General features: G+C 53.0%; 1 protein-coding gene across 4 annotated transcripts in view; it reads right to left on the minus strand.

Annotated features, from left to right (window-relative positions):
* Positions 1–7,144, minus strand: part of LOC140405528 (formin-like protein 3) — a 923,557-nt gene extending 916,413 nt beyond the window's left edge. For all 4 annotated transcript variants that reach the window (XM_072494084.1, XM_072494083.1, XM_072494082.1 and 1 more), the window contains exon 1: positions 6,670–7,144. In XM_072494084.1, the coding sequence (XP_072350185.1) occupies positions 6,670–6,783 (114 nt within the window). In that variant the 5' untranslated portion in view covers positions 6,784–7,144. The remainder of the gene's footprint in view (positions 1–6,669) is intronic.
* Between the last annotated feature and the right edge of the window lie 4,256 nt (positions 7,145–11,400).

Here is an 11,400-nt window from a genome sequence, read left to right on the forward strand (position 1 = left end):
ACCACCTCCACCTTCCTCCTCTCCCCCTCCATCTTCCTCCTCTCCCTCTCACCCCCCTCCACCTTCCTCCTCTCTCCCTCCACCATCCTCCTCTCCCCCCCCCTCCTCCACCTCCTCCTCCTCCCCCCACCACCTTCCTCCACCCCCCCTCCACCTACCACCACTCCCCCACCCCCTACCACCACTCCCCCCACCCCAACCTCCACCCCCCCACCCCCTCCACCTCTCCCCCCACCCCTCCTCCACCCCTCCACCTCCTCCTCACCCCCTCCACCTCCTCCTCTCCCCCCACCACCTTCCTCCCCCCCCCTCCCCCCTCCACCTCCCCCCCTCCACCTTCCTCCTCTCCCCCCCTCCACCTTCCTCCTCTCCCCCCCTCCACCTCCTCCCACCCCCCTCCACCTCCTCCACTCACCCCCACCACCTCCACCCTCCCCACCCCCACCCTCCCACCCCACCACCTCCACACCCCCTCCCCCTTCCTCCTCACCCCCACCCCTCCTCCACACCCCTCCACCTCCCCCTCCCACCCCTCCACCTCCTCCCTCTCACCCCTCCACCTTCCTCCTCACCCTCTCACCCCCTCCACCTTCCTCCTCTCCCTCACCCCCTCCACCTTCCTCCTCTCCCTCACACCCCTCCACCTTCCTCCCCCCTCTCACCCCCTCCACCTTCCTCCTCCCTCTCACCCCCTCCACCTTCCTCCTCTCCCTCTCACCCCCTCCACCTTCCTCCTCTCCCTCTCACCCCCTCCACCTTCCTCCTCTCCCTCTCACCCCCTCCACCTTCCTCCTTTCCCTCTCCCTCTCCACCTTCCTCCTCTCCCTCTCACCCCCTCCACCTTCCTCCTCTCCCTCTCACCCCCTCCTCTCCCTCTCACCACCTCCACCTTCCTCCTCTCCCTCTCACCCCCTCCTCTCCCTCTCACCACCTCCACCTTCCTCCTCTCCCTCTCACCACCTCCACCTTCCTCCTCTCCCCCTCCATCTTCCTCCTCTCCCTCTCACCCCCTCCACCTTCCTCCTCTCTCCCTCCACCTTCCTCCTCTCTCCCTCCACCTTCCTCCTCTCCCCCCCTCCTCCTTCCTCCTCTCCCCCTCCTCCTCTCCCCCTCCACCTTCCTCCTCTCCCCCTCCACCTTCCTCCTCTCCCCCTCCACCTTCCTCCTCTCCCCCCTCCACCTTCCTCCTCTCCCCCCTCCACCTTCCTCCTCTCCCCCCTCCACCTTCCTCCTCTCCCCCCTCCACCTTCCTCCTCTCCCCCCTCCACCTTCCTCCTCTCCCCCCTCCACCTTCCTCCTCTCCCCCCTCCACCTTCCTCCTCTCCCCCCTCCACCTTCCTCCTCTCCCCCCTCCACCTTCCTCCTCTCCCCCCCTCCACCTTCCTCCTCTCCCCCCCCTCCACCTTCCTCCTCTCCCCCCCTCCACCTTCCTCCTCTCCCCCCCCTCCACCTTCCTCCTCTCCCTCTCCACCTTCCTCCTCTTCCCCCACACCAACGTCTCCCCCCCCATCTTCCTCCCCCGCCCACCATCCTCCTCTCCACCCCCGCCCACCATCCTCCTCTCCTCTCCCCCCCACACCATCCTCCTCTCCTCCCCCGCCCACATTCCTCCTCTCCTCTCCCCCCCCCCCACACCATCCTCCTCTCCTCCCCGCCCACCATCCTCCTCTCCTCTCCCCTCCCATCCTCCTCTCCTCCCCCCCCCCCCATCCTCCTCTCCTCCCCCCCCCCCCATCCTCCTCTCCTCTCCTTCCCGCCCCCCCCCCATCCTCCTCTCCTCTCCTTCCCCCCCCATCCTCCTCTCCTCTCCTTCCACCCCCCCATCCTCCTCTCCTCTCCTTCCCCCCCCCCCATCCTCCTCTCCTCCCCCCCCCATCCTCCTCTCCTCTCCTTCCCGCCCCCCCCATCCTCCTCTCCTCTCCTTCCCCCCCCCCATCCTCCTCTCCTCTCCTTCCCCCCCCCCATCCTCCTCTCCTCTCCTTCCCCCCCCCCATCCTCCTCTCCTCTCCTTCCCCCCCCCCCCATCCTCCTCTCCTCTCCTTCCACCCCCCCATCCTCCTCTCCTCTCCTTCCCCCCCCCCCATCCTCCTCTCCTCTCCTTCCCCCCCCCCATCCTCCTCTCCTCTCCTCCCCCCCCCCCACCCCATCCTCTTCTTCTCTCCTTCCCCCCCCCATCCTCCTCTCCTCTCCTTCCCCCCCCCCCCCCCCCCCCCCCCACCACCACCTACCTTCCGCCTACCCCACCCCCGGATCCCCTCAAGATATCTGAATGTACTGCAGTGGTAACTACAGCCCAACAAGTGGCCTGGTGTCCCTGGGTGAGGAAGGGAAAGTGAGCCCGGGCCCAACAATTACAAAACTCCACCTTTGCCAGCCATGCCCAACAAAGCGGCAAGATCCGAAACTCGGAGAAATCTCTCTCTCCTGTGGGCTCCTCAAAACCCAAGTCTTTGACTCAGCTTTTAGTACTAGTCCCAATATCTCCATTTACGTCAAAATCTGTCTGATGCTTTGCTTGCAAACCACCTCGGGATGTGTCAGCACATTAAAAGGTGCTATATAAATGCAAGCTGCTGCTGTTCTTGTTTGACATGAAAGATCTGCAGGGGTGCTGGTCCAGCATTAACAAAATCCAAAACCAGGAAAAGCAGGATTGAGCAAAAACACATTGTGAAGCAGCGGGACCAGACTCCCATTCCATTCCTGGCTGCGACTCAATTGCAGAAATGCGACCTGGTCAAAGTACTGAAAATATTAAATGGCTCCAAAACAATAACACGGGGTTGATAATTACAGGATTTTCACAGGCCACACTGTCGATATCAGTTCTCAGTCAGACTTAAGTTGTTTCTCCTGCGAGAACACCCCTTTTCAAAGTCCCAAGTGTGGCCATCTCCCAGATCTCCAAGAGAGAACTTGCACAGCTTTGCATTCCAGCCTTTCTAAAGGGTGCCCGAGACACCCGGACAGATAGGTCGGTAAACTACGGCAGCTAGTGTGGTGCCAGGGCGATGGTAGGCGCCAATCCCAAGTAGTGTATGTGTCAACTCATCAACTGACTCCCCACAAATGTCCCTGGGCTCAGATTGAGGGAGCGAGCTGGAAAATCAACCGGAGTTGGCAGGATTGTCATATCGTAGGAGGAGAGATTGGGTTGACTGGGCCTGTCTTCAGTGGAGTTTAGAAGAATGAGAGGGGATCTAATTGAAATGTATAAGATTCTGACAGGGGCTGGACAGACTGGAGACAGGGAGAACAAGGGGGAACAGTCTCAGGATACGGGTTAGGCCATTTCGGGCGGGGATGGGGAGAAATGTCTTCACTCAGAGGGTGGTGAAGCTGTGGAATTCGCTACCACAGGAGGATGTGGAGGACAAGTCACTCAATATATTTAGAATGGACAGAGGGTGGTGGTTGATGGAAATGTTCAGAATGGAGTTCAGTTACAAGTGGCGTACCACAAGGATCTGTTCTGGGCCGTTGCTGTTTGTCATTTTTATAAATGACCTAGAGGAGGGCGCAGAAGGGTGGGTGAGTAAATTTGCAGACGACACTAAAGTCGGTGGTGTTGTCGACAGTGCGGAAGGATGTTGCAGGTTACAGAGGGACATAGATAAGCTGCAGAGCTGGGCTGAGAGGTGGCAAATGGAGTTTAATGTAGAGAAGTGTGAGGTGATTCACTTTGGAAGGAATAACAGGAATGCGGAATATTTGGCTCATGGTAAAATTCTTGGAAGTGTGGATGAGCAGAGGGATCTAGGTGTCCATGTACATAGATCCTGAAAGTTGCCACCCAGGTGATAGGGTTGTGAAGAAGGCCTATGGAGTGTTGGCCTTTATTGGTAGAGGGATTGAGTTCCGGAGTCAGGAGGTCATGTTGCAGCTGTACAAAACTCTGGTACGGCTGCATTTGGAGTATTGCGTACAGTTCTGGTCACCTCATTATAGGAAGGACGTGGAAGCTTTGGAGCGGGTGCAGAGGAGATTTACCAGGATGTTGCCTGGTATGGAGGGAAAATCTTATGATGAAAGGCTGATGGACTTGAGGTTGTTTTCATTGGAGAGAAGGTTAAGAGGAGACTTAATAGAGGCATACAAAATGATCAGGGCGTTAGATAGGGTGGACAGTGGAGCCTTCTCCCGCGGATGGAAATGGCTAGCACAAGGGGACATAGCCTTAAACTGAGGGGTAATAGATATAGGACAGAGGTCAGAGGTAGGTTCTTTACGCAAAGAGTGGTGAGGCCGTGGAATGCCCTACCTGCAACATTAGTGAACTCGCCAACATTGAGGGCATTTAAAAGTTTATTGGATAAGCATATGGATGATAATGGCATAGTGTAGGTAGATGGCTTTTGTTTCGGTGCAACATCGTGGGCCGAAGGGCCTGTACTGCGCTGTATCGTTCTATGTTCTATGATGTGGAGGACAAGTCACTCATTATACTTAAGAGGGAAATAGATAGATTTCTAAACTCTAAAGGTATCAAGGGGAGAGTGTAGGCGTACAGCATTGAGATAGAGGATCAGCCATAATCATATTCGAAGGGCCGAATGGCCCACTCCTACATTCCCCTCCCTCCGCCCAGTCGATTGCCCCCAACACTCACTGCTATGGGTCACATGCAAAGGATTAAATACTGGAGGACTGCTGTACACGTGGACCTGTATCGCAGTAAGGGCAGGCATCTTCCGGGGCAAAAAACTGACCTTGCATTTATATAACAACCTTAACATGGTTTTTTTAGAAAGCTAAGACACGACAGCCAGACAAAAACGAACAAGAGGCCAAGGGAGGTGTTCGGATAACGAGGTGGATTTTAAGACACATTGAAAAGGAGGAGCGGAGAGGTTTAAGGAGGGAATCCCAGAGCTCGGAGTTTCAGGCAAGTTTAGCATGGCTGCTAATGGTGGAGCGATGAAAATCGGGGATGGTCAAGAAGTCGGAATTGGAGGAGTGCGGATATCGGAGAGGGGCTGGAGGAGGTTACAGAGGTAGGGATAGGGTGTGGCTGTGGAGGGATTTGAAAACAAGGACATAAACCAGGACCTCAAGAATGAGAACAGGTTATTCAACTGACCAGCTTGTGCTGACTTCTAAACCACTCATCTGCCATCTGTTAATGTGCTCAATGCACAAAGCCTCCCAGAACTATTCGATTACAGAGATATTCCTCCGCTATACAAACACATCCAGACTTCTCTCCCCAAGACAGAGCACTTGGTGCACCCTTGCCCATTTATTCCACTAGTTGGCAAAGCCCTTGTGCCAGCCAGCTCTCACAACATTTAAGAAGCATTTAGATGAGCACTTGAAACATCACAGCACACAAGGCTACGCACCAAGTGCTGGAAGACGGGATTAGAGTAGATAGAAGCTTGATGGCCGGCGCCGACGCAATGGGCCGAAGGGCCTCTTTCTATGCTGTAAAACTTGATGACTCAATGACGCAAGTCAAAAAGGAAATTCAACCGGAAAGTCCAAATTTGCAAACAATTCAGCCCGAGCAACACAAAAGCTGAGCATTAAACTGTGGCAATGGTGTCAACTTGATGGAGTGGGAGTGAACAGACTGGGAGACAACATTAAACAGCAGATAATACCCCAAAAATTATTGCTACACACACAAACACACATCAGTCTCCTGAATTCGCCCTGATAAACACACATTAGTCACCAGAATTCACCCCGTGCGGCGTGCACACAGTTGCTTGAATTCACCCTGACACACCAGTCGCTTGAATTCACCCTGACACACACAATCAGTTGCCTGAATTCACCCTGACACACACACACACACAATCAGTTGCCTGAATTCACCCTGACACACACAATCAGTTGCCTGAATTCACCCGGACACGGACACACACAATCCGTTGCCCGAATTCACCCTGACACACACAGTCAGTTGCCTGAATTCTCCCTGACACAAACACAGTTGCCTGAATTCACCGACACACACACACACACACACAATCAATTGCCTGAATTCACCTCTAACACACACACAATCAGTTGCCTGAATTCCCCCTGACACAGACAAGTTCACCCTGACACACACACAGACAGTTGCCCGAATTCACCTCTAACACACCCTGACACACATAAAATCAGTTGCCTGAAATCCCCCCGACACACACACAGACAGTTGCCTGAATTCCCCCTGACACAGACAAGTTCACCCTGACACACGCACAGACAGTTGCCTGAATTCCCCCTGACACAGACAAGTTCACCCTGACACACACACAGACAGTTGCCTGAATTCCCCCTGACACACGCACAGACAGTTGCCTGAATTCCCCCTGACACAGACAAGTTCACCCTGACACACGCACACTGATACATATCTATAAAACTCCAGGAGTGACAACACGGTTTGGCTAAACTGCTTTCAAATTGGGTTTGAAAGTGGGAAAGCACGATATCCCGCAAGAGGTACCCTGTCCCTTGAATTAGCTAGAACATGGTGACCGTTACAGAGGGGCTGGGGTGGGGAGGAGGGAGACTTTTAATGCTCCAACGATGCTGAGGAAATCGACAAGAGAGAAACTGCACCGAATGAGCCCTCTCGCGTCCTGAAATTAACAGGGGACCGATGAAAGGAGCCGATTTACACCAAGGAGCAACCCCCCCCCCCCTCCCACCACACACACACATCTCACTCACCAGAACGATCGCAAACCTCTCCTCCAGCTCGCATTGTTCAGGTATTGGCAACTTCAGCGGCATGATTTGAGCACTCAGATTGGTCTGTCCATCCAAGCTTGCAATATTTCCCATTTCATCCGTGGCATAAAAGAAGAAACTGCAAATCCCCCCCCCCTTTCCTTAATTGTCCCCCTTTTTTGGTGGGGTTCAGAAGGGGGGTTGGGATGGAGAGGAGTTCCCCAGAACCTCTCGCAGAGCCCGTCTGTCCAAACTTCCCCCTCCCCCTCCAAAAAACCCAACTTTTCTGGAGAAGAAACAAATTCAAAACGTAGCTTGTCCAAAAGAAAACTTTTCTCCCAAAGTTGTTGATCTATTGAAAGCGTCTCTGTCTTCAGGAGGAGTACGTTTCCAGGCAGCTCCCAGTTATCCCGCTGAGGTCATTTCACCTACTTTCTGCCGCTCGCTCCGTTTGTAGTCTGCTCTCTGTCTCCCCATTCATTGTTCAGTATCGCGCCCTCGCTCTGGGCAGGGGGGGGGGGGGGGGGCGGAGCCCGGGTAGCGCCCATTCACTAAGTCAGAGGGAGGAGGGCGGGAACCTTCCTCCCATTGGTCCAACTACCTGTCCATCATCGTTGGGGAGAGGCCACAGAGCCGATTCGAGGATTGCAGTTCCGTTGATTGTATCGAGAATATTCACTTCTGCCGTATTGGCAACTCTAAACTTGCAGGGGCTCCCTGAAGTGAGATGGGGAGGGGATGGGAGTGGATCCATTACATTAACCCACCCCACCCCCCCCTCACCTTTGATATATTTGTCTCATTTTCTCCCACTCTTTATCTGATCAGATTTAAAGTCATAGAGTTTATTTTACGCACCCCAATACGCCAACATCTTCATGCACAAGTTTGAACAGGACCTACTCACCGCACAGAACCTTCAACCGACGTTATACACCAGATACATTGATGACATTTTTTTCCTTTGGACCCACGGCGAAGAATCACTGAAACGACTACACGATGACATTAATAAGTTCCATCCAACCATCAGACTCACCATGGACTACTCTCCAAAATCAGTTGCATTCTTGGACACACTCGTCTCCATCAAGGACGGTCACCTCAGCACGTCGCTTTACCGCAAACCCACGGATAACCTCACGATGCTCCACTTCTCCAGCTTCCACCCTAAACACATTAAAGAAGCCATCCCCTATGGACAAGCGCTCCGTATACACAGGATCTGCTCAGACGAGGAGGAGCGTAACAGACATCTACAGACGTTGAAAGATGCCCTCGTACGAACGGGATATGGCACTCGACTCATCGATCGACAGTTCCAACGCGCCACAGCGAAAAACCGGACCGACCTCCTCAGAAGACAAACATGGGACACAACCGACAGAATACCCTTCGTCGTCCAGTACTTCCCCGGAGCGGAGAAACTACGTCATCTTCTTCACAGCCTTCAACACGTCATTGATGACGATGAACACCTTGCCAAGGTCATCCCCACACCCCCACTACTTGCCTTCAAACAACCGCGCAACCTCAAACGAACCATTGTTTGCAGCAAACTACCCAGTCTTCAGAACAGTGACCACGACACCACACAACCCTGCCATGGCAATCTCTGCAAGACGTGCCAGATCATCGACATGGATACCACTATTACACGTGAGAACACCACCCACCAGGTACGCGGTACATACTCGTGCGACTCGGCCAACGTTGTCTACCTCATACGCTGCAGGAAAGGATGTCCCGAAGCGTGGTACATTGGCGAGACCATGCAGACGCTGCGACAACGAATGAACGGACATCGCGCAACAATCACCAGGCAGGAATGTTCCCTTCCAGTCGGGGAACACTTCAGCAGTCAAGGGCATTCAGCCTCTGATCTCCGGGTAAGCGTTCTCCAAGGCGGCCTTCAGGACCCGCGACAACGCAGAATCGCCGAGCAGAAACTTATAGCCAAGTTCCGCACACATGAGTGCGGCCTCAACCGGGACCTGGGATTCATGTCGCATTACATTCATCCCCCACCATCTGGCCTGCGAAATCCTACCAACTGTCCTGGCTTGATACAATTTACACCTCTTTAACCTGGGGTTACCCCATCTCTGGATCTGTGAAGATTTAATCACCTGCTAATGCTCGCATTCCTAGCATTGTTTGGCATCTTTGAATTTGTCTATATATGTGTTTCTGGAACAGACCTCTGCATTCACCTGAGGAAGGAGCAGCGCTCCGAAAGCTAGTGACATCGAAACAAACCTGTTGGACTTTAACCTGGTGTTGTAAGACTTCGTACTGAGTTTATTTTACAGCACAGGAGACCCTTCACCCATTGTGTGTGCGGGCCACCTATCCTAATCCAATTTCCAGCACTCAGCCCGTAGCCTTGTAATAATCTTTATTATTGTCACAAATAGGCTTACATTAACACTGCAATGAAGTTACTGTGAAAATCCCCTAGTCGCCTGTTCGGGTCACTGAGGGAGAATTCAGAATGTCCAATTCACCTAACAGCACGTTTTTCGGGACTTGTGGGAGGAAACCGGAGCGCCCGGAGGAAACTCACGCAGACACGGGGAGAACGTGCAGACTCTGCACAGACAGTGACCCAAGCCGGGAATCGAACCTGGGACCCTGGAGCTGTGAAGCAACAGTGCTAACAACTGTGCTGCCGTGCCGTCCTCCTGTAGTCTTGGAAGGAGTCGGTGACTGGATTGCAAAGAAGATCGATGAGTTCCTGGCAACGGGGAAGCTGCAAAAATTGAAAAAGATTTGTCACGATGATACGAGTTCATCAATTAACTTTTTGACCAGTGTGTTGGGGTTTTTCAAGTTCTCATCTAAATGCTTCTTAAATGTTGTGAGGGTTCCTTCCTCTCCCACCCTCCCAGGCAGCGAGTTCCAGATTCCCACCCCCCTCAGGGTGAAAATCTTATCCTCAAATCCCCTCTAAACCTCCTGCTCCTTACCTTAAATCTATACTCCTTGGTTCTTGATCCTCTTCACCAAGGGGAAAAGTTTCTTCCTGTCTATTCTATCTATGCCCCTCATAATCTTGTCCTCCTCGATCAGGTCCCCCCTCAGCCTTCTCTGCTGCAAGGAGAACAACCCCAGCCTCTCTTCATAGCTGAAACTCTCCAGCCCAGGCAACATCCTGGTGAATCTCCTCCGCACCCTCTCCAGTGCAATCACATCTGTCCTACAGTGAGGTGACCAGAACGGCACACAGCACTCCTGCTGTGGCCTAACAAGTGTTTTATACAGCTGTGATAACACATTTAAGGTGATGTGCAAATGTGATGTAAAAAAAACATTTTCACACAGCGAGTGGTTGGTATCTGGAATGCACTGTCTGAGAGTGTGGTGGAGGCAGGTTCACACAGCGAGTGGTTAGGATCTGGGATGCACTGTCTGAGAGTGTGGTGGAGGCAGGTTCACACAGCGAGTGGTTAGGATCTGGAATGTACTGTCTGTGAGTGTGGTGGAGGCAGGTTCAATCGAGGCATTCCAGAGGGTGTTAGATTATTATTAGAACGGAAACAATGAGCAGGGGTACGGGGAAAAGGTAAGGGATTGGCACAAAGTTATGATGCTCATTGGGAGGGCTGGTGCAGACAGGATGGGCTGAATGGCCTCCTGCTGCACTGTAACAATTCTGTAATTCTCTATTTCCTTGCCTTCTCCTTTCTACAACAAAAGATTTGCACTTGTATAGCAGCTTTCCACAACCACAAGACATCTCAAAGTGCTTTCAAGCCAATGGCGGAGTCACTGTTGTAATTGTGCAGCAGCCAATCTGCGCACAGTTTGCTCGCTCGTGTAGAGTTGCCAACCCTCCAGGATTGGCCTGGGGTCTCCAGGAATTGAAGATCAATCTCCAGGACACGGCTGCCTGCGACCCTGGGGGAAAATCATCTCAAATTTTCTTTGACCATTTCTTACTACCAGATATCAAAATATTGAAAATTGGTGGGAAGAGGAAGGCTGATTGGCTGATTGTCAAGGATCATCCAATTGGGTAATCATAGAATTTACAGTGCAGAAGGAGGCCATTCGGCCCATCGAGTCTGCACCGGCTCTTGGAAAGAGCACCCTACCCAAGGTCAACACCTCCACCCGATCCCCATAACCCAGTAACCCCACCCAACACTAAGGGCAACTTTGGACACTAAGGGCAATTTATCATGGCCAATCCACCTACCCTGCACATCTTTGGACTGTGGGAGGAAACCGGAGCACCCGGAGGAAACCCACGCACACACGGGGAGAACGTGCAGACTCCGCACAGACAGTGACCCAAGCCGGAATCGAACCTGGGACCCTGGAGCTGTGAAGCAATTGTGCTATCCACAATGCTACCGTGCTATCCACAATGCTATCGTGCTTATCCTAATGAGTCCTTTTGCTTTCCGATTGGTGTAGGGAGGTCAGTACATCACCCTGATGGACGTTTTGGCTGACTAATAGCTGGCGAGTCATGTGATGAAACCTCCAGGAATACATTTGATCACAGTTGGCATCAGCAATGGCGACATGGGATCTTTTGTGACCACCAAAGCAAGCTGACAGGACGTTGGGTTAATATCTCAGGCGAAAGACAGCACCTCTGACAGTGCAGCACTCCCTCAGTACGGCACTGGAGGGTCCGCCTTGATTTCCTTTGTGATCAATTCAAGAGATTGTTGCAAGTGGAGGCAAATGATTTGAAAAAGGAATTGGACAGGTGCGTGA

The sequence above is a fragment of the Scyliorhinus torazame genome, chromosome X (assembly GCF_047496885.1).
Source record: "Scyliorhinus torazame isolate Kashiwa2021f chromosome X, sScyTor2.1, whole genome shotgun sequence".
Classification (NCBI taxonomy): domain Eukaryota; kingdom Metazoa; phylum Chordata; class Chondrichthyes; order Carcharhiniformes; family Scyliorhinidae; genus Scyliorhinus; species Scyliorhinus torazame.